We start from the raw sequence: 23,227 nt of genomic DNA on the forward strand, positions 1-23,227 counted from the left end.
CTGCAGCTCCGTCAGAACTTGGTGAAAGGATCTCAGTAAAAAATAGATGCTGCAAAGCCTTTTAATTTGTTTAAACACACATACAGGAAAGCTCCTCATTTACACAGCCCCTCAGTAAGCAAAGAAGACAGTGAATTGGAAAGGGGATGACGATGTTAACAGGTGAAAAACCACAAGTGGCAACAAAAAATACAGAAGACAGGCTGGGCCTGCAACAATTTACACTCTAATTGTTATGCAGAAGAAGATGGGCAGTTTACTACTTCAGAAAATAATTCAGTCATCAGTTTCCTCAGGGCATCCTTGAGCTCCTGGTTCCTCATGCTGTAGATGAGGGGCTTCAGTGCTGGAGGCACCACTGTGTACAGGACAGACACCAGCAGATCCAGGGATGGGGAAGACATGGAGGGGGGCTTCAGGTAGACAAACATGGCAGTGCTGACAAACAGGGAGACCACGGCGAGGTGAGGGAGGCATGTAGAAAAGGCTTTGTGCCGTCCCTGCTCAGAGGGGATCCTCAGCACGGCCCTGAAGATCTGCACATAGGACAGCACGATGAGAATGAAACACACAGAAATCAAACAGACACTAAAGACAATAAGCCCAAGTTCCCTGAGGTAGGTGTCTGAGCAGGAGAGCTTGAGGATCTGGGGGATTTCACAGAAGAACTGGTCCAGGGCATTGCCCTTGCACAGTGGCAGTGAAAATGTATTGGCCGTGTGCAGCAGAGCAGTGAGAAACCCAGTGGCCCAGGCAGCTGCTGCCATGTGGACACAAGCTCTGCTGCCCAGGAGGGTCCCGTAGTGCAGGGGTTTGCAGATGGCAACGTAGCAGTCGTAGGACATGATTGTGAGGAGACAATATTCAGTGCAGCACATCCTGTGTAGGAAATGGCGCACGTGTCCCGGAGTGAATTGGCCATGGATTTGGGTACAGTGCTGGAGATGAAGCCCAGGTCAAGGAAGGAGAGGTTGAGCAGGAAGAAGTACATGGGGGTGTGGAGGTGCTGGTCACAGGCTATGGTGGTGATGATGAGGCCGTTGCCCAGGAGGGCAGCCAGGTAGATGCCCAGGAAGAGCCAGAAGTGCAAGAGCTGCAGCTCCCGTGTGTCTGAGAATGCCAGGAGGAGGAACTGGGTGATGGAGCTGCCATTGGACATTTGCTTTTCCGGAGCATGGGGCAGTGTCATGAGAAAAAAAAAAAAGACAGTGAGAAGCCAGGGGAAAGTCCTCTGACAATAATCAAACCAACTCCCATAGACCCTCCCCTGTTACACACAGACACCCTTTTCTTTTTCTAGGAGAACTTTCTTCAGCACTGTGGCTGAAGCCCTGCTTGGTGCTGGCCAAATGTGCAACCAAAAGCAGGGCCTCTGCCCATGGGCTCTCGCTAAGTCAGCCCAGCCCTGCTGAAGTGCAGTCAGGGAACGGTGGGGACTGTCCTGGTTTTGCTAACATAGAAGGGCTGTCAGCACTTGCTTTCCCAGCGGTAAGTAACAGAGATCATGAATGAAGTTTAGGAGTTCCAGGGTTTTTACACCTCCCCCCATGGTCACTGCAGATTTTGTTGGGTGTCATAAACCCTCAGCATTTCTGCTGTGCTCAGGGAGAACAGAGCGAGTCCTGCAAGGCAAGAGAACGTGTGTGGCTTAGTGCAGAGTGAGGGCAGCTGCTCTGTCCCTCTGTCTTGCTCCCAGCTGCCCTGGGCTGGCACCTTTCTGAGATGGAGGCTGATAACACTGCCATGCTACCCTGAAAAGCCACCAGGCGCTGCTGAGAGCAGAAGGATGCACCTCAGGCCACAAGAAGACTAACCCTTTCCCAAGGTCTCAGTTCCCCACATTTACTCCAGGACACACATTCCCCAGCCCCACACACTGCATTGCCCACAGCCCCACAGGGCAGAGGAAAGCTGGGACACGTGTTCCCATGGACACACCTGCAGGAAAGGACCCACAAGATCAGGCTGTGACTGCAGCTGAAACTCCCATCCCCAGAGAGCCTGACAGCAAGAACCAGATCACAACAGCAGTGACCCAGAGCAGTGGAGCAAGAAGGAAAATGCGGTGAGGGTGGGTGTGAGAGAGGCCAGGGCAGAGGCAGCCGGGCACTCAGACAGCGTCACCCTTCCCCAGCTGTGCAGCCACCTCTCACACACCAGCATTGCCGGGCAGCTGCTCTCAGCCCCTGTGCTCTGCAGAGGGAACTGGAGCTCTGGCTGCACAGCAGCTGGTTCATGCCTTGGAGCCCCCGGCCCTGAGGGCAGAGGCTTTGCTGGGTGGGAGAGGAGGTGAGGGGGCTGCTCACAGGAGGGATCTGCATTGGAGGGCTTCGTACAGAGTTTCCCGCATTCTCCCTCCTACAACATTCCTGTTTTCATTTTCCTCTCCTTCCCAGATCATATCCTTGCTGCAGGGAGATTTTCCTCCTGGGAGGTGTTTCCCTGTCCATGTCTTTTCCCTGTCGGCACTCACAGACCATCCCACCCTCTGTGCCCTCACCCTGGCCCTACAGATCCTGCCTGTTTGCAGGGCACTGCCTGGGGGCATCTTCCTGTTTGCAGCTTGGAAAACAGGACAGGTCAGCCTCAGGCTGGTGGGTTCAGCAGAGGAGGTGCTGCTGCTGTCCAAAGTCAGAGGAGTGGCTGAAGGGATGTTCCGAGTCTTCTGGCAGATGTGCTGATCACTCAGACTTGCAGTGCAGGAGTCTCAGTGACTTGTTAAAACTCGAGACCTCCTATCCTTTCCTACACCTCCCTCCCCCCAGTCTTGGAAGAGGAAACTGAAAGGACAGACTCAGGAAAGCTCATTATCTTTACAGTAATAACTCTATAGACCTTCTCCTTGAAACGTCCAATTGGAAGCAGTCTGAAGTGAGCTGGAGCTGTGAGCAGCCCTGACCCACGGAGAACCCAGCAGCAGAAGGACCCTGCCCTGCCGGGGGTCGCTCCTTCCCCCCACAGCTTCTCCCCTCAGTGTTGTTGGGATCTCCCCGGGCAGGCTGAGCGCTGACCCTGGCAGGCGGCAGAGTCCCTGCCCCGGCACAGCCCTGGGGTGCAGGGACCCTGCTCTGCAGGACAGCCCTGGGCAGCCCTGGGTGCTCCCCCTGCAGTCACCCTCAGCAGAAGGTGCCATCATGCCCTTTCCCACTGACAGGGCAGCAGGGAAGCTCTGCTCTGGAGTGTGTTCTTCTCTACAACAGAGATAGTGTGAGAGAGACCTGACACATCCTGCAAACTGTGTCATGTGCCAGCTTTAGGAGATCCCTCCAGGAAATGCAGCTGCATTGTCCTACACGCAGAGACTTACCGTGTTAGGACTGTGAAGATTTGTCTCTCAATGAGCCCTCAGCCACCTCACACCTTACATTGCCTTTCCCCTCTCTGTGCCTGGCTCCTGTCCCCTCGGTGCTGCAGGCAGAGCCCTCAGCCCTGCTGCGCTTTGCAGAGGAGCTGCTCCTGGGCAGAGCTGTCTCTCTGCAGCGCTGCCGCTTGCCATGAGCTCCCTCTGTCCCAGGAGCCCAGCCCAGCTCAGCAGCACAGGAGCAGCCCATGATGTCCCTTTCTCTGGCCCCTCTGGGCTCCCTCCAGGAGTCCCTAGGGCTCCAGGGGAACAGCCTTTGAAACAATCTCAAGTAATCAGTGATGTAGATTTTCTCTCTTCTGCACAGACACTTCCTTCCAGCATTGTGTTCTTTGTATTTAAAAATAAATTGGTATGAGAATCATCTTTTCTTCTCCCATCATTAGACAGGACACAAGGAATGTTACAGGAAATGATCTAATTTCTCCAAGCTTGGGGAGGAATATCCTCAGTTGAGGGAATTTAGCCATTTGATTCTGATTTTATACTCCTAGGACTAGAGAGACATTCAGCAATCTTTGGCCATGTCATGTCAGTGCTCTGAAGCAAAGCCTTTGCACACATGGGCTCTTGGACACTTGGTACCAGGTTTCCTTGGGGCAGGTCAGAGCTGGGCTGGTGCCACAGCCGGAGTGGTTCAGCCCAGATGTGAGGCAATGTCCTCAGCCAGGGACCTGACTGGGGGAGCTGGAGCTGTCAGTGGTGCAGACAGAGCTGTGACAAGGACGGAATAAACTGCCAAGGCAGGGTGGCAGAAATTAGTTCGTCTGGTCTTCAAGGACAGCAGCCTCCAAGCACAGCAACAGTCCAGATCAAAACTCGGTCTAGACGTGTAAGGCAATACAGGGAACAGTTAACTAAAAAATAAAGACACGGGGTGGCCACTGATGAAATTAATAAGGGAAAGAGTTGAGAATTTCTTTGTCCTCTTGTCCTCCATCTTCACCAGCAAGGTCTCTCTGGACTCTGTGACTGGAGGCAGAACAACCAGCAGTGGATGGAGATCAAGTCAGGGGTCACTGGCACTAACTTAATCCTTTCCAGTCTGTGGGACAGGAGGGGCAGCATCCCAGGAGCTGAGACAGCAGGACCATGTCACAGGGAGGCCACTCTCCACCTTCTTGGAAAGGTCATGGAGACTGGGGGGACTCCCTGACCACTGGCAGCTCTCACACATTGTCTGCACTTCTCAAAAATGGCCAATGGGTGAGAAGGAGAACTCAGGGCTGTGCCCCAGAACATGTCCACTGGGACCCCATTTCGGGGTGTCTGGAAGAGAAGGTGACGGGGTTTACCCAGGGCAGGTTGTGTCTGTCCATCCTCTTTGCTTCCTGTGAGGAAAGGACAGGGTTGCAGGACGTGGGGAGAGCAGTGGTGGTCTGTTACCTGGCAGTCAGCAAGGCATTCAGCATCATCCCCCACAATATTCTTGTGTCCAAGGAAGGATAATAGGATCTGCATTGGTGTGTAAGTAGATGGGTAAAAACAATCTGGATAGTTGGGCTTGGAAAGGTGCTATAGAAAGGGAGAAACTTCCCAATCATGAGGATAGTCAAGCACTGGAAGCTGTTTCCCAGGAGTGCACATCCACTTTACCCCAGCAAGTGTCCAAGATGTGTTTGGATAAAGCCCCGAGTAATCTGGTCTGACCCTGCTTTGAGCAGGAGGTTGGTCAAGACACCTCCCAAGGTCTCATCCAGCCTGAACGAGGCTGTCCTTTCATCCCCTTCATGTGTTCAATTTAGGGAGAGCTCTCAGGATCTCTCTGACTAGAGGAATAATTCACATGAGGTCCAGGGCTGCGTTACAAGTGCCCCCAAACAGTCCTGACCACATCTTGTGCATCCCTTTTCATTTGCCCCAACCCAGCATCTTCTTTTTTGCTATGTCCTCATGCCCACCTTGTTGTCCAAGTCTTTTCTTCACCAGCCTCCAGGGACAGGGACCTCGACTGGTTGTTTCCTTCACAGCTGTGTCAGTGATGGCCCTTCGTGGGGTCCCAAACACCCTCAGAAACTTGGGGTTTGCTTCTGCCTTTCACTTCATTAGAGCTTTGTTCATTCTTTCAGTAGCTGCAGTTCAGGATCACGGCACCAGAGGGCTCACTAATATCTAAAATGCCCTTTCATGGCAATCCTCTGTGCATCATTTTCCAAAGGGCTTCAAGTCTGGTGTGGGTGATTAGAGAGATTTCAGGAACAGCCAAAGAGAGAGCATTTCCATAACAAATAGCCATAAACCAGTATTTCTTCTGTTTCCTTCCCTGCTCGTCCTTCCCTCCCTTTCCAGAACAGGTGGTCTCAGCAGTCTCCTGTTCATATTGATCTGGAGCGTCTCCTGATAAAGATTGAAGATGTCAGAAAAGTGGGTGCTTAAATCACCTCGTGAGTGAGGAGACAGGCCAGGACAGCTCAAGAGGAGTCACACTCCTCTGGACCAAGAGGTGGGTGTTCCTGGGAATCTCAGGTGCCACAGCACAGCGATACTTGTGTTCAGGGAGCTGGTGAAATGACCCATTTCCTTTTCTGTCATGGTGTCTGAGTTTGCTCAAGTAACTCCTGACTTGAGCCCCATCCACTCCTGGCTGTTCTCCAGACTTCTGCCTTCAGGAACAAAGCCCCAGCAGACCTTGCTGGTGAAGATGGAGGCAAAGAAGCCATGAAGTACCTCAGTCCTGTCTGCTTCTACTCTTACAAAGTTCAGCAGCAGGTCCTGGTTGATTATTTTACTGTAGGGAAGCAGTGTCAGCTCATGTGGCTGCCCTCAGCCTCCCCTGCAGGTTTCAAGTCCACGGCAGCTGTGGCATCATCGCCACATCAATGGAAAACGTTTCTAAATTCCTTCTTTACAGCTCAACACGCTCCCACCTCCTCTGTGTTGCCTTTCTGCCCTGGAGCTCCGTCAGTTCAGATGAGCAGCCTCACAAGATAAATGCTACTTCTTGTAGGTACTCAGAGAGATCATTCCCGTTCTTAGAGCAGGCTGTCCTGTAAGGCCTGTCAGATTTCCTGAGCTCCTTCAGCCTTCAGAGCTGCTTCCCTGGCACCACCTCTATCAGCGCCCCCAGTCATGTCAAAGTCTTCTCCTCTGGAGCCCACCAGCCTGTGCTCTGCTGCTGGCCTTCCTCCCTCCCCTCTGGTGCCTGGGACCCCATTGTTTCTGGTCACACCAGCCAAGGTGGACACTGATGTTCACATCCTCGACCAGCTCTGCCTTGTTTGCCAGTTCCAGATCCAGGTGAGCATCACCCTTGTTGGCCCACCAGGCAGACATGTTAAGAACTTGGCCCAAGATCCTCTGGACTGTTGGCACCTGCTGCTTTGCCTGGCCAGTGAATACCAGGGCAATTACAGTTCCCCGTAGGAACCTGCTCATTGACTGGAGACTTCCTCTGGTTGCTGATAGAACACCTTTTCCATTTCTTCTTCATGGTCAAGGAGTTTGTAAAATCCAACACGTTGTCACCCTGTATTGGGTTTACATGGCCAAGTCTTGGAACTGGGCTGAGTGTGGCTGTGCTACAGCTGTCACCTCTCTGAGAAAACAACAGGAGTTTGACCGACGTCAGACAGAGCCGATTTCAGCTGGCTCCAAGATGGACCCACTCCTTGACAAATCTGAGCCACTCAGTGATGCTGACAGCACCTCTGTGATATTGTATTTGAGAAAGGGTAAAAAACGCTGCACAACAGCAGGTGGGAGAGAGGAGGGAGGAAATGTGAGAGAAAACACGCTACAGACACCAAGGTAATACCCCATAGGACCCAAGTAGTACCCTCCGCAGGCCAAAGCCTGCTCTCCTGAAATCCTGCTCTTTGCCTTGTTATCATCTTCCAGGAGCCTCAACTCTCCTTTCTCATCCCTGACTGCTACATCCCTGACCAACTCTTTCTGGTTTGTAGGTGTGAAGTCCCACAGGGCAGCTCACCTCACTGACTCCTCAGTCACCCGTGTCAGGAAGATGTTGTCAATGAGCTCCAAATCCCTCCTGCATGGCTGGTACCTTGCAGATATTGAGATATCTTAGGTCTGCTGTGAAGAAATGGCCCTGCAAACATGAGACTTCTTTCATCTGTCTGAAGGAAGCCACATCTAATTCCTCTTCCTCATCAGTGAGTCTGTAGCTGATGTCCACCCACCACAACATTGCCCATGTTGTTCCGCCCTCTCATGCTGGCTCCTCAGCTGTTCAGCTGATATTCTCTGTCCCCAGGCAGAACTCCACACATTCCTGCTGCTCCCTCACATAAAGGGCAACTTCCCCTCGGAGTCCAGACCTCTGGCATGATGAGCACCAGACCCCCAAGACCCCCCAGTTTCTCCAGGAGGGGCTATTTGTAGTGCCCTGAAACTCCTCATGCTGTTATCTTTGGAGAGACACCCTCGTCAGGATAAGCCATGTGCAGGCAAACATCAAGAGCTAACCACAAATGGAGCTTCAGTTCAGGGAGGGTCCAGACCTTGAGAAAATCTGGGATTCCGCCTTCACAAAGCTCTGAAAAAGCTTTATGGGGGCAGGAGAATAACCCCATCCATCAGGACAGACCAGGACCTGACACGCTGAGCAGGGGCCCTGAGGAGAAGGGCCTGGGCACTACAAGGGCCGCCACACAAGCCCGTGCTGCACGCTCACCATGAACAAGGCAGCTGCATACGGGCCTCCATGAGGAGGAGCGTGGGGACCCAGACACCTGGAGTTCTCATCCCATTCGGTTCAGCACTGGTGTGACCCCACACACACGGGTGTGTGCCAGTGTGCGGCTTCCCAGTTTGGAGAGCTAGGGAGGAACTGGAGAGTGTAGGGCTCTGCCAAGGCAGGGTTCAGGACCTTGTGCACATGGTGTGGGATGCTGAGGGACCTGGGCTGCTTTGGCCCAGCAGCGCTGGGGAGGCTGCAGCAGTGTAGGAGGAGCCTGAGAGTGCTTGAAGGGTGGTTTCAGAGATGGTGGAGGTTTTCGTCATAGTGGGAAAGAGCTTGAGAAAGAAATAATGGCACAAAGTGCAACTGGGGAGGTTCCGGCTGGACATGTGGAGGAAGGAATGTGACTGGAAGGGCAGTGCTGTGGTGGAGCAGGTCACCCAGAGGGAGTCTGCATCAGCCCAAGGCTTTGTGCTTCAAGGAACAGCTGGGGAGGACAGAGAGATACCAGCAAAGGAAGGAAGATGCTCAGACAAGAGCAAGGTGGGGGAGCAGGGGGGATGTCTCCAGCCTGCAGGGAAAGAGGTGCAGGTCATGCCACAGCATAGCACAGGCTGTTGTGGAGATGATCAAGGGATGTAAAGAGGCTGAAAGCCCCCAACAGACATGAGCTCCTTCTCCCCTCAGCTATGGCTGTTGTCTCCACCTCTGATGCCTGTGAAGAGACACCTTGTCCTTACAGCACAGGGGCCTCATGGCCTCCTTGTCCCAGGCCAGGAACCTGGGAGGTGTTGGACCATAGTCCTGCCCTTGGCCTTGCACAGCCCCACATCACACTGTCTCAGGAAGAGCCCTTTGCAACATGGGAGGGACAGGATCTGCCTTCCCAGGGTTGGGGGTCAGGGCTTCGCCCTTTGGTTAAAGAAACAGAACCAGGTTTCCTGATCATCAGAGAGACCTTCACCTTGTTTTTCCTGACCTGTCATCTTTACCTCCAGTTTCCTTCTCTAACCAGACGCTGGGGTCAGTTCCTCAGTAGTGTTCCTCAACAGGACCCATTAACCTTACAAGAAGCTTTGGAGTTTGAACCTGACTTTGACTTCTTGAGAGGTTTCTTCGGCTTCGTCCAGGGTCTGAGGTTTATGGACTCAGCGTCAAACCCACCAGAGGGGTCATTAAAGTGCCTTGGGCTGTTCCTGTGCTCCTGAGCTGGGCTGGGCTCCTGGGACAGAGGGAGCTCATGGCAAGCGGCAGCGCTGCAGAGAGACAGCTCCGCCCAGGAGCAGCTCCTCTGCAAAGCGCAGCAGGGCTGAGGGCTCTGCCTGGGGATCTCAGGGAGACGAGCAAGGCAGGGAGACCTTGAAGGTGGTCAGGACTGGGAGGATGACTGAGAGCTCACTGGAGGAGAAATCTTTGCAGCCCTTGCCATGGTAAGTCTCTGGGTGCAGGGCAATGCAGCTGTACGTCCTGGAGGCATCTCCTAAAGTTAGCACAGGCACAGTTTGTGGGATCTGTAAGGAGGGGCCTCTTGTTCAAGCAATATTGAACAGCTGTGAAGCTGGGTGAGCATGCAGGTGTTTCCAGGGCTGTCCTGCAGATCAGGGTTCCTTCACCCCATGGCTGTGCCGGGACAGGGACTCTGCCGCCTGCCAGGGTCAGTGCTCAGCCTGCCCGGGGAGATCCCCATGGCACTGAGGGGAGAAGCTGTGGGAGGAAGGAGTGACCCCTATGAGGGCAGGAAGGGAGCTTGTGCTGTGGAGAGGGAGCTGTGTGGGTCAGGGCTGCTCACAGCTCCAGATCACCCCCAGGACTTTTTCCAAGTAGATGCCTCAAGAAGATCAATGCAAGGATTACCAGACAGGTGAGATGCTTTCCTGAGCCTTTCTTTTCATTTTCCTGTCCCAAAGGTTGGGAGGTGCACAAAAGGATAAAAAGAAAATGAGCCCTCATGCTTAAAGAAGTCAATGAGACTCCTGAACTGCAACTTTGAGTGATGAGTACATCTGCCAGAAGGCTCATAACATCCCTTCCCCACTCCTCTGGCTGTGGACAGCACCTGCATCACCTTTGCTGGACCCCTCAGCTTTAGTCTGACCTGTCTTGTTTTCCAAGCTGCAAACAGGAAGATGCCCCCAGGCAGTGCCCTGCAACAGGCAGGGGATCTGTAGAGCCAGGGTGAGGGCACAGAGGGTGGGATGGAGTATGTGAGCCCTGACAGGGAAAAGACATGACACATGGCAACACCTCGCAGGGGGGAGAATTTCTAGGCAGCAGGGAAATGATCAAAAATGAGAGGAAACTAAACCCGGAATTGCTATAGGAGGCAAAACACAGAAAACTCCCTGTGATCCCCCACAGTGCAGATCCCTCCTGTGAGCAGCCCCCTCACCTCCTCTCCCACCCAGCAAAGCCTCTGCCCTCAGGGTCGGGGGCTCCAAGGCATGAACCAGCTCCTGTGCAGCCAGAGCTCCAGTTCCCTCTGCAGAGCACAGGGGCTGAGAGCAGCTGCCCGGCAACGTTGGTGTGTGGGAGGTGGCTGCACAGCTGGGGAAGGGTGACGCTGTCTGAGTGCCCGGCTGCCTCTGCCCTGGCCTCTCTCACACCCACCCTCACCGTATTTTCCTTCTTGCTCCACTGCTCTGGGTCACTGTTGTTGTGATCTTGTTCTTGCTGTCAGGCTCTCTGGGGATGGGAGTTTCAGCTGCAGTCACAGCCTGATCTTGTGGGTCCTTTCCTGCAGGTGTGTCCATGGGAACACGTGTCCCAGCTTTCCTCTGCCCTGTGGGGTGTGGGCAATGCAGTCTGTGGGGCTGGGGAATGAGCCATGTGTGTTCTGGAGTAAATGTGGGGTACTGAGACCTTGGGAAAGGGTTAGTCATGTTGTGGCCTGAGGTGCATCCTTCTGCTCTCAGCAGTGCCTGGTGGCTTTTCAGGGTAACATGGCAGTGTGATCAGCCTCCATCTCAGAAAGGTGCCAGCCCAGGGCAGCTGGGAGCAAGACAGAGGGACAGAGCAGTTGCCCTCACTCTGCACTAAGCCACACACGTTCTCTTGCTTTGCAGGACTCGCTCTGTTCTCCCTGAGCACAGTAGAAATGCTGAGGGTTTATGACACCCAACAAAACTCTGCAGGGACCATGGGGGGACGTGTAAAAAGCCTGGAACTCCTAAGCTTCATTCACCATCTGTTATTTATCACTGAGAAAGCAAGTGCTGACAGCCCTTCTATGTTAGCAAAACCAGGACAGTCCCCACCGTTCCCTGACTGCACTTCAGCAGAGCTGGGCTGACTTAGCGAGAGCCCGTGGGCAGAAGCCCTGCTTTTGGTTGCACATTTGGCCAGCACCAAGCAGGGCTCCAGCCACAGTGCTGAAGAAAGTTCTCCTAGAAAAAGAAAAGGGTGTCTGTGTGTAACAGGGGAGGGTCTATGGGAGTTGGTTTGATTATTGTCAGAGGACTTTCCCCTGGCTTCTCACTGTCTTTTTTTTTTTTTTTCTCATGACACTGCCCCATGCTCAGGAAAAGCAAATGTCCAATGGCAGCTCCATCACCCAGTTCCTCCTCCTGGCATTCGCAGAGACACGGGAGCTGCAGCTCTTGCACTTCTGGCTCTTCCTGGGCATCTACCTGCCTGCCCTCCTGGGCAATGGCCTCATCATCACCACCATAGCCTGTGACCAGCACCTCCACACCCCCATGTACTTCTTCCTGCTCAACCTCGCCCTCCTCGACCTGGGCTCCATCTCCACCACTGTCCCCAAGTCCATGGCCAACTCTCTGTGGGACACCAGGGCCATCTCCTACACAGGATGTGTTGCACAGCTATTTTTGTTTGTCTTTTCCATTTCAACAGAGTATTTTCTTCTCACAGTCATGTCCTATGACCGCTACGTTGCCATCTGCAAACCCCTGCACTACGGGACCCTCCTGGGCAGCAGAGCTTGTGTCCACATGGCAGCAGCTGCCTGGGCCACTGGGTTTCTCTATTCTTTGCTGCACACGGTCAGTACCTTTTCACTGCCGCTCTGCAAGGGCAATGCCCTGGACCAGTTCTTCTGTGAAATCCCCCAGATCCTCAGGCTCTCCTGCTCAGATGCCTACCTCAGGGAACTTGGGCTTCTTGCGGTTAGTAGATTAGTAGCATTTCTGTGTTTCATTTTCATCGTGCTGTCCTATGTGCAGATCTTCAGGGCCATGCTGAGGATCCCCTCTGAGCAGGGACGGCACAAAGCCTTTTCCATGTGCCTCCCTCACCTGGCCGTGGTCTCCCTGTTTGTCAGCACTGGTGCATTTGCCTACCTGAAGCCCCCCTCCATCTCTTCCCCATCCCTGGATCTGGTGGTGTCAGTTCTGTACTCTTTGGTGCCTCCAGCAGTGAACCCCCTCATCTACAGCATGAGGAACCAGGAGCTCAAGGATGCCCTGAGGAAACTGATGACTGGATTATTTTCTGAAGCAGTAAACTGCCCATCATCTTCTGCATAACAGTTACAGTGTAAATTGTTGCAAGCCCAGCCCGTTTTCTGTATTTTATGTTGCCGCTTGTGGTTTTTCACTTGATAATATTGTCATCCCCTTTCCAATTCACTGTCTTCTTTGTTTACTGAGGGGCTGTGTAAAAGAGAAGCTTTGCTGTATCTGTGTTTAAACAAATTAAAAGGCCTCACAGACTCTAGTTTTTACTGAGATCCTTTCACCAAGTTGTGTTTGGAGCTGCAGGGACAGTTCCTGTGCATGGGTGGAGGGGAAAAGATTCCAGCCTGGCAGCCCTGCCAGGGAGCAGCAGCGCTTGGCCTTCCAGAGCTGTTCTTGTTCCACTCCCACACTCTCCTTCTCATCCCTTGTGTTGGTGCAAGGCCTGAGTGCTCTGGCAGCCTGGTCACCGTCCTGCTGTGTGTGAGTCCTGTAAGCGCAGGCAGGGACAGGCAATGGGCACTGCTGTGACAGAGCTGGCCTCAGAACAGCCTTTCCACGAGAAAGGTGAAAGGCCTAGGTCTTCATTCAAACTTTTTCTCAAGGAAATTCTGAGAAAGTGGCCTGAAGATCAAAACACCAGGGCACAGCTGAACAGTGTGTGTGTGCAGGGCTGGGCACTCAGCAGTGTCCTCTCACAGCCAGGCCTCCTGCCAGAGACCTGCAGGACCAGCAGAGCAGGGTCTGGGCTGTGCCCGTGTGCACTGGACCCCCAATGCAATCTGCCCCAATCATCAAGGACCAATCCCTCACAACCTCCATCTCCAGCACTGGCCTCTCACCCCAGCTCAGAGAGGTTCTTTCTCCCTCCATGGAAAGACACTGAATGAGTAGGTCAGAAGTCCATGTTTGCATTGTACAAATGAGATGTGAGAATGAATGTCATGTACATGAGGCGAGATGAACCCAAGTAAGCACAAATGCTGTCAGATATTCTGGAGGTACCATTTTGCACCTGGGACACGGCAACCCTGGCTCTAAAGACAGACTGGGGGACGAGATGCTGGAGAGCAGCTCTGCGGAGAGGGATCCGGGGGTTCTGGTCAACGGCAAGTTGAACATGAGCCACCAGTGTCCCTGGAGCCAAGAGGGACCCGTGTCCTGGTGCATCCAGCACAGCACGGCCAGCCGGGCAGGGAGGGGATTGTCCCGCTCTGCTCTGCGCTGGGGCGGCCTCACCTGGAGCATTCACTGTGTGCAGGGCTGGGGACAGAGGATCAAAAGGAGATAAAGCTGCTGGAGAGTGTCCAGAAGAGGCTACGAAGTTGGGGAAGGGTTTGGAGGGGATGGCACATGAGGAGCAGCTGAAGTCACTGGGTTTGTTCAGCCTGGAGGAGACTGAGATCTCTTGGTGGTCTACATCTTCCTCACAAGAGGAGCTGGAGGGGCAGGAACCAAACTCTTCTACTTAGTGACCAATGACAGAACCTGAGGGAATGGCAGGAAGAAGTGCTGGGGGAGGGTCAGTTGGACATGAGGAAAAGGTTCTTCACTCAGAGGGTGCTGGACACTGGAACAGGCTCCCCAGGGAGGTGTCACGGCCCCAACCTGACAGTGTTCAAGAAGAGACTGGACAACGTCCTCAGACACACGGTGTGAACTGTGGGGTTGTCCTGTGCAGGGACAGGAGTTGGACCTGACGATCCTGTGGGTCCTTCCAGCTCAGGAAATTCTATGATTCTATGGCTTTTTTAGGTTTCTGTTTGGTATTTTCTTTTTCATTATCATAGGTATAATTTTTAATATTGCATATTTTAATTTCAATTGCTTTAATTTCATTTTTAATTTTTTTTTTTATTACAATTACTAAACTCTTTTTATCTCAACCCACAAGTGTTCTCTACTGTTACCTTTCCGTTTCTCTTCCCTGTCCCGCTGCGGGGATGGAGCGAGCGGCTGCGTGGGGCTCAGTTACCGGCTGGGGTTCAACACGACGGTCCTTTCTCCAGCCCTTGTTCCACCCCATGGGCGTCAGGCTCAGGTCCCACACGATCCAACACGTCCTCACCAACCACCGCTCCCCTGCCCACCCTTTGATGTCACACACACACAGTTGCCCTCAGCCCATGGGCCGCCCTGTGAAACGTCCATGAAATGTCACAGCTCCCCGTTGAGCTCATGGAGTCCGTGGCTTTGGGCTCCGTCTGTTCCGCGGCCACTCCGGACAGCACAGGTGTCTGTTCCGTGGGGTCACGGGCACCAAACCCAGCTCGGGTGGGAACCAAGAGGGTCCCCTCGTGTTCAGGGCCCAAAGCGCCACCTGTAGCATCCGCCCGTCCTTCTAAGTGCCCAGAGCCTCCTTCTTGGGGCCCAAATCCTCATGTTCGGGGTCCCAACGTGTCTTTTATCACCCACGGCCTCTGATCAGGGCCCACAGTTTCATGTTTGGGTGGAGCTCGTTGCCTGGCAACAACCAACCGGAAGTCTCTGGGGAGTCAGGGGACCCAGGACAGCCAATGGCATTTGAGGAGGCGGGGCAAGTCATGTGATTGATAGGTAACCAGCCAATCCAGCTTTGAGGCCTGCAGGAAAGGTGGCGAGAGCTGACCGAGCTGGGCAGCGTTCAGGGGCGGGCCGTGCTGGCTGCACCAATCACAGCTGGCGGGAGTGCAGCACATGGATGATTGACAAGTGGTCTGACCCATCACTTGGTAGGGGGGGAAACGAGAAATCCCAGCTGGCCAATCACAGGAAACATTACCTCAGGGCAGGGCGGGCACTGTGGGGGGAGTGACCCCTAAGGCAGCCAATCAGATCCAGGATCACCTCAGGGGAGGAGACTGACAGCCCTCCCGCCCAATGGCGGTGCAGCCCAGGCTGAGGAGGCGGCGGCTCTGCGGGCGGCCAGGCTGAGCTTTGCTGTGGCGCCCGTGGAGCTGCCCCAAGGCTGAGCAGCCCCCGGCCCAGCCCTGGGGCCCTTTTTCCTGCAAGTGGGGCCCTGGGGATGTTGTTGCTGCATCTGGCTCAGGTGTGCGTGGGCTGCTCTGGCCTTGTTCTCCTGGGCGGGGGGAAATGGTACCGAAAAGTCGGCAAAAAGGTTCTTTAACACGGTTTGGGAAGTGGTAAAAGCAGCACTTTTGTTACAGCGCCGGACACTCGGAACATTGCTCCTCTGATCGAGCGTGTGTGTGATTCTCACTTCTTGGTATTTCTTACATACACCTATTGCATATTCATTTGTTTCTCCCGCTTCGTTAATGCATCAAACATAAATTATTTCCATAACCCCACCATAACTTTGCTGAAGTCCATCCTTGGTACTTGAGAGTCTTCATCAGGGTCTCTGGTGTCCCCGGTTTCTCCCCAGCTGCTGCCCCCCCGGTGTCGGCTTCTTGACCTGATTGCTTGATTGTGCATTTTCCCCTCTTGCTGTCTTTTTGTCCTTTTTTTTCTTTCCTTTCTGTTCTGTTCCCGGTCCCATCTTTTCTCACTGTATCCCCCCGTCCAGCTGCTGCCCCTTCTTTCCTCTCTCTCTTGCTCTGTTTTTCCTCTCTCCATCTCTCTGTCCCACTGCCCACCACAGTTGTTTATTCCTTCAGTGCTGTCCCGCCCCCTGTTCCTTTGCCCTTTCTCTGTCACTCCATCCCAGTCCCGGTGTATTTTTAATTTGTTTTTTCATCTCAGTCCTGAACCATTACTACTTTTTCTTCTTCCACCCCTTTGTCCTGCTCCCTGCCCCTGTCTTTGTCTCTCCTTCCCTTTGTTCTGCTGCCCATCTCATTTTCCCTTCCTGCTCCAGCTCTCTGTCCTGCTCCCTGCTCCTCTCATTCCCTCTCTGTTTCTCTGCCCTTCTCCCTGTCTGTCCCCCGCTCTGTTTTGCTGTCCTGCTCCCTCTGTAGTTTTTCCACTCTCTCTGTCACTCTCTCCTGCTCCCTGTCACTTTCATTTCTCACTCCGTCTCTGTCCTGCAGCCCAAAGCTGCTTTTTGGTCTCCATCTCTGCCCTGCTGCCCAGCCCAGGCCTTTTTACCTCTATCCGTGCCCTGCTGCCTGTCTCTTCTTTTTGTCTTTCCCTTTGTGCTGCCTCCATTTTTTCTCTGTCTGTGTTGCCCTGTCCTGCTCCCTGTCTTTCTGTTTCTCTGAACATCCTTGTCCTGCTCCCTTTCCTTCTTACTTTCTCTTCCTCTCCCATGTCCCTCTTCATCTCTTTTTTTCTCTTCTGTCTTTCTCCCTGTTCCTGCTGATTGTTTCTCCATGTATATCCTGTTCCCTGCCCCTTTTATCCTCTCACTGTCCCTCTGTCCTGCTGCCTGTCCCCATCTTTTCTCTCTTTATTCTTGCCCCGCTGCCTGTCCCATTGCTTCTGGCAATCGATCCCTGTCCAGCTGGCTCTGCCTTTTACTCTTTGTCTCTTCCTCTTTGCTGCTTCTCAGCCCTCCTTTCCTCTTCCTCCAGCTCACTGTGGGTTTTCTCCCTTTGTCAGTCTCTTCATCCCCATCTTACCTTCCCTTTCTTTCTCAGTCCCTTTGTTCTGCTCTCTCTCCTTCCTTTTCTCCATCTGTACATCCCCCTCCCTGTCCCTGTCTTTCTCTACCCAACTTTCCTTCTTCTCCTTCCCATCCCCTTGTCCCTCTGTCCTGCTCCTCCACCCTCCTTTTCTTCCTCCCTCTCTTGTCATGGCTCCTCGTCCCTATTTGTCCTGATCTCTCCATGTCTCCAGCCTTTTCCCTGTGTGTTTCTTTCTCCCTGGGCTCCTCTATCTTCTCTCTTGTCTGATTTGTCTCTTTCTAGTCCTCTGTCCTTATCCCCAGCAGCTTCAACTGAATGACCAGGTGTCGCTGTGCTCTGGTATTTGCTGAGCACTGCCCTGGGGAAGATCTGTGTCTGTAGGGCTGGGGATCATTTAGGAGCTGGTCTCCTCCTGCAGACGGCAGAGCCGGGTGTAGTTGTGGCAGAGGTTGTTCTCAGCTGCTGCTCTGTGCAGCTTGGGGAAAGAGCCGGCTGGGGGCCTTCTTTTGAGGGAAGGTTTCTTGTTCTGCACTCACTGCTCCTCGGGACCCTGCACAGGAGCCGTGTCGGGGTCTGCAGGGACTGGTGGGACCTACTGTGATTCCTTGTGAATGTGAACTGAACTTGTCCTGATGTCCTCCAATGAAACCAGACTGACTGTGGATGTTTTTCTTACCAGCTCCAGTGTCAACCTGTGTGCTTGGCGGGAAAGAACAAGAGACCTTGTGCTGTTTTCCAGATGTCAGTGGCTGCAAATCAGCTGAGAACATCATTGCCTTAGGTAACGGGGCAGGTGGTCTGTGATCAGGGCTGTGGACTTGCATGGTGCTGTTTTCATGAATGTTTTCTGGTCTTGCCACTTCAAAGCCCTTCCATTTCCTGGAAATTTTAAGATGGCATTTCTTATTCTGAGGTTCAGACTGGAGTTGGACTTAATGTTGAGTGGCTGATATAATGGGCTCCATAAAATAAGAACAAGAATCTTGCTTTTTTGTGGTGTTTTTTTTTTTCTCACACCATCTGAACTTCAGTAAGCAAGAGGAAGAGTGGTTGACAGAGTCTGTTTTCTGAGAGTAACATGTTCCTGTACCTTTCCAATCTTTCTATGGCGAAGGATTTCTGCCCTTGCAGAGAGGACTGCAAAACCCGCTCCTGTCAGGTTGGACTTTGCCTCCCAACGTGGCGCAGCCTCTTCCATTGTGACATCACCCACTGCCGCTGATGTCACAAAGCAGCATCAGCGCTGAGGTCGGCACAGCAGGGTATAAAAGCAGGGGTCTCCCTGAGCCTTTGTCACTCTCGATCTTGAGGGAACTGAGATCGCAGAGCTTTTGGTTCACTCGTGAGCGAGTCAGATGCTTGTTACCTGCACCTCAGCAGGTACCAAGAGACAGACGGAAAAGGCTGAAGATCTGAACGGGTATGTTAAAAAATCTTCCTCCCCTTTGCCCAGGTGTGTTTTCAACCTCATCAGCTGGGGTGGGTGGAGGGTGGACAGGAGAGGAACACGAGGGCAGCCTGAGAGCTCGCTCTGGAGCTGGTGGAAGGCAGCAGCCGCCTTTCAGCCACTTCATGACCACAGGGGCAAGGACCAGAAAGCCTTTGATCTCTGCAGAATGAGGGACAGGTCTATTTTGGATCGCATGGAGGGAGTCCCAAGCAGTGGCCCCGATACAGCCTGCCGTAGGGGCACAGGCTGAACCTTCTCTTGAGAGGGTGGAAAAGAGGATCAGCACAAGTGCCCATCGGGTGGTGGGCAGGAGAAACAGCATTCGTCATGTGCCTTCCATTTCCAAAGAATACCTGTCCAGCCCAACAGACGGGAAGTGTGGCCACAGCTCTTGTTGCAACTCCTGCTCTTAGTCCAGAGTCAATCTTGAGCCCTTTGTCCCTAACAAAACAATTGCTGCCATGACAAATCCCCCACTAGTGCAGCTGGTGACAACCCCAGCAGTGACTCGAGCTGCTGCAGGACCAAGCCAACGCACACGCCAGGAACGCCAGGCTCAAGGGCTGCAGTCCCTGCTGCTGCTCTCCAGTCTGCTGCTGATCTGCACGGGAACCGCCAGCTTCACCAGCCTTTTCCTCCTTGTTGCTCTGCAGGAAGATGAAGGCAGTAAAGGCAACAATCCTGGTGCTGCTTCTGGGCCTGTTCTCTCTCGGTGAGTCTCTGCAGAGCTCCGACCTGAGGACGGTGCTTTAGGATGTGCTTGAGGCTCCATCCTGCCCTGGTCCGCTTCCCCCGCTGTGACCAGAGGAGCTCAGCTGAGAGCAGAAAGTCCCCGACAGAGCTGTGCCAGTCCCTGCTCCAGCGGGACGGGTGTGGGGGTGAGGAAGGGGTGACTTGCCATCCCCAGGAGGGCTAAGCCAGTTCTCTTCAGCCGAGGGAGAGGCTGTGGCTGAGCTCTCCTGCCCCAGGGGGATGAAAATCTTCTGCAGGACAAGGAGCACAGTCCAGGGCAGGGAACGCCCATCTCTTGCGGAGCCCGTACGCCATGATGGCCACTGTCAAAGACAATAAGAGGAGAGACAACAATGGCGCTGAGGAGAGACAACAATGACGCTGGGGAGAGACACAGAAAGGGGAGAGGGCAGCCCGAGGCACAACCCAGCCTTAGACCAAGTTCTAAGCTCTGGTGTGCGTCTGACAGGTGTTTTCCATGTGGGACGACTTGGAGCATTATCGCTCTGGAGCACTGCAGCGGAATTAGGAGACCTGATCGAAACCCAATCCCTGCCAGACCAGCTCAGAAAGCTCCAGGAACAGCTTTATAGTCTGCGCTGGAGCGCAAAGGATGTGGCTGAGCGGGCTCTCCATGAAGGCGTGAAGCAGGGAAGGCTCCCAGGCTTTACCGGACGGGTAAGGGCACAAGGCAGAAGGATCGACTCAGGGGTTTTATCCTCCCTCCGGCACGTATCCTACTCCATTCCCTGTCACAGCCAACAGGCTGGTGCTGCTGGAACAAGTGCTGTCATGGCCACGCTTCCTTGTCTGTCCGTGCTGCGTGTCCTGGGGCCTCTCCATGGGAAAAGCCCCTTCCCGCAGCTCCAGCATTCAGAGCACTGGAGTGAGCAGCCCCCCCTTTCTGATCCCGTCAAGCACAGCAGAGCAAACCTGGGAGGCTTCCAGGCAATTTGGGTGTTCCTTCCATCTGATATGGGCCTTGTCTCCATGCACCTTGGCTGGCCTTGCAGGGGAGCTGCTTGCCCCCTTCCTTTTCCTTCCAACAGGCGCTCTCCTTTGTGTTCCTTCCCAGGCGGTTCAGGAGATCATCAATGAAGCCCTGGAGAAGTTGGAGGAAATGCAGGTCCCAATGCCTGATTACGCCCTGAAATCAGCAGGTACCGTGACACTGTACAAACAAACCAGTTCCAAAGCGCTTCCTGTCCAGATTGACAAGATGGGCATTGGAACGTGCCCAGGGGTAGGAGAGAAGGGGCGAGAAGTCAAGGGTCACCTTGTGCCCTAACAAGTGCCCCCACTGACAGAGCCTGTAATGGGCCAGACCCCATGGGAAGCACAGAAAGCCTGGTTCACGTTCTTGTCTTTTTGCACAGCCCCAGGACTCCCTGCTGTGTGTTCTAGAGGGGTCATTCCAGTAAGAAAGAGGGGAACCCACTGTAGGACATGGATGCCAGCTGAGAAGCTTTTTCAAGTCAACAGTGCAATATTGCTCCCAACACTGCCTGATGATTCTGCTCATGTTTGAATTTCCAGGGGCTGCTGTCATTCATTCAAGGACTTCTCCATCCCTCCGGAATGACAAAGCCAAAGTCTTCCTGTACTCCATGCCGGTGATGGATTACATGAGGTCCCCTGAGCTTGTTCTTGAGGTAGGAGCACCAAGAAGCAGTAAAACAGAGGTCAGAGAATGAACCACACACGCTGCTCTAGAGTTGCCTTTCCCCCCGTCTTTGCTCCTCGAAGCTTCTTCTCCTGCCTCCTTCTCGCATGGACCTGCTCTCCTCCTGTGTCTCCCTGCTGAGTATTTCCTGTCCCAGAGTGCCCCAGGTTCTCGGTGGGAGCTTCTACCAGGCCAGGCTGCTCCTGCAGTCTGTGTCTGCCCAGTCACTGTGCAAACTGTCAGCACGGCACAGAAGGAGAAGGGCAGAGGTGCCTGCAGAGCTCTGGGAGAGGGCCAGGGCAACCTTCTCCATGTCAATGTAGTTTCTTCTTCTTTGTTCAGCCAGAAAATCATCCTGGAAACTGCTGGCCCTTCCCAGGAAGTCAAGGACAGGTCTTCATCAAGATATTTGTGCCAGTGATTCCCAGAGCAGTCACCATGGACCATGTGTCGGGGACAGCATTCCATGGAGAAAGTGTCTCCGGAGCTCCAAAGGACTTTGCTGTCTACGTAAGTGATTTCTCTGGAGTGGGGGGCAGGGGCTTGCACAGCATTTCTAAGCAGGGGGTGAAGATGGGTCTAAGAGTGGAGTGGCCTGAAGGTTCCTCCTGGCTCTCAGAAGAAACAGGCTCCTTCGAGTCGCTCCCTTTCCATAGTATTCCTCTTTTATTCAATGAACCACTCTAAAGGAAGCTTCTGGGGCAAGAGGCTACTCCAGGAGCCATAGGGAAAAGGAGCGGGACAGTGCATGGTCCTAGACCTTCTTGGCTTCCAATGCCAGTGGCATTTGTGATCCTCAGCTTCTCGTCTTTTCCTTCTGCTCATGGTCCTTGGACTACGTAGCCGAAATAACGCTGTACTTCACCGACTGAAGTTCAGTCTTGCCATGGTGCACCAGACGCTCTTGTTTTCTCCACCCCTGTCCTTCTGTAGGGCTTCAAGGAAGAACACGACGAGCAGGGAACGTTCCTGGGACAGTTCACCTTCCTGGCAGCGCTGAATCCCAGTCAGACCTTCCAGCTGAACGTATGGGGACAAAGAGGGGGAGAACTGTAGGAGAGGAGGAGAAATGGGGCTGGATGGGGAGAGGCTTCCCTGCAAAAGGGCTACAGGCAGCCCTGTCCTTGAACGTGTGCCACGCTGGCCTTTCTTCTGATTTAACTTCCTGGTGGCAAATGGCTGGACTGCCGCTCTTCTTCTCTTTCATTTTGGGTTTAAACTTCAGCACTTAGAAGCGCCACAGTTGAAACTACAATCGGCTTGACTGTCTGGACCCCAAGTGCACACAAGAGGCCACATCCCGTAGGATGCACGACTGCTGCTCTGCCAGTTAAAGACCAGAAATACTGGGCTTCCTGAGGATTCTGTTGGTGCTGGCAGTGAGCAGTGACAGGGAGGCCATTCTGTTTCCTTGGCTTTCTAGAGAAGGCAATGAGCTGTTTTCCTGACACCACCACTGGGTCTTCTGACTGTGAAAGCCTGTGCCCCAAAGCAGGCAAGACCTTTCCATTGTATTTGCTGAGGCATCTGGGTGCTGCTTCTTCCTTTACTAGTTCTCATGGCCCAACGAGGTAGAGCAGGACAAGAACATCTTGACCACGACAGGTCCAAAGCCCTCGCGGGGCAGCTGGAAGGAAGCTGTTGAACGAGGCCGTCGCTGCGGCACTTCTGTCAGTGGTCACGTACCAGAGAGGAAAAGGCGACTCCTTTCTTCTTGTCGTTTCAGAACGAGCTCCCTGGGGTCGTGAATTACATCCAGCTGCAAGTGCTGAGCAACTGGGGCCACCCGGACCACACCTGCCTGTATCGGTTCAGGGTGCACGGTGATCCGCCCAAAGACGGGGGAGAGGGGCCAGTTTCATCTATCAGTAAATTCCATTAATGTTCACCAAGTCGAGTTCCAGTCTGCTTTGCCTGTGATGCTGACTGGTCCTCCCTGAGCTAACTGCAGCTCCCCGTCCTTCTCTCAACCCATCAGCTTATGGGAGACTTCAGGAGTCCACAGCAAGATTTTCCTTATTAGGGAAAACAGGAAAACTCAGTCACAAATCTGCAGAAAGCCTGACATCCGCATGCTTGCTGCCTCCACAGGAACATCAGCAAGGCCCCGCCTGTACACCAAAGATTAAATTAATGGAGAGTTTTCCTGTGCAGGAAGCAACTAAGGATCAATGGAACCATCCGTTGTTACCTGTTTTCACAAGAGGCAGATGCTGCTTCAGCATCCATCTTTCAGTGTGTTGCCGATGAGAAAATGGAAGTCTGTTTTTTTCTAAGAAGGAAACCTTAACTGGAAAGTTGGTTCATGCCTCATTTGCCTCTCTGTGCCTATAATCGAATTAATAGCTCAGGAACAGTTACAGAGTGATTAGCAAAGCAATCCCAGGACACTTCAGAGATCCCATAACCACACGAGTCTGTCTTTCCTTTTGACCCCGAGTTTCCCAACCCCAAGGCAGGAG

General features: G+C 53.4%; 1 protein-coding gene and 1 pseudogene across 1 annotated transcript; one reads left to right on the plus strand and one right to left on the minus strand.

The window, feature by feature from the left end:
- Positions 1 to 233: 233 nt before the first annotated feature.
- Positions 234 to 1,159, minus strand: LOC135999845 (olfactory receptor 14J1-like; annotated as a pseudogene).
- Positions 1,160 to 11,908: 10,749 nt separating this feature from the next.
- Positions 11,909 to 22,705, plus strand: LOC135999846 (olfactory receptor 14J1-like; the record flags this gene model as incomplete). The annotated part of the gene is made up of 3 exons (XM_065653418.1): positions 11,909 to 12,370; positions 20,178 to 20,262; positions 22,581 to 22,705. Coding segments are annotated over 3 exons (672 nt in total), but the record flags the coding sequence as incomplete, so codon positions are not given.
- Positions 22,706 to 23,227: the final 522 nt, after the last annotated feature.

The sequence above is a fragment of the Caloenas nicobarica genome, chromosome 30 (genome assembly GCF_036013445.1).
Source record: "Caloenas nicobarica isolate bCalNic1 chromosome 30, bCalNic1.hap1, whole genome shotgun sequence".
NCBI classification, from domain to species: Eukaryota; Metazoa; Chordata; class Aves; order Columbiformes; family Columbidae; genus Caloenas; species Caloenas nicobarica.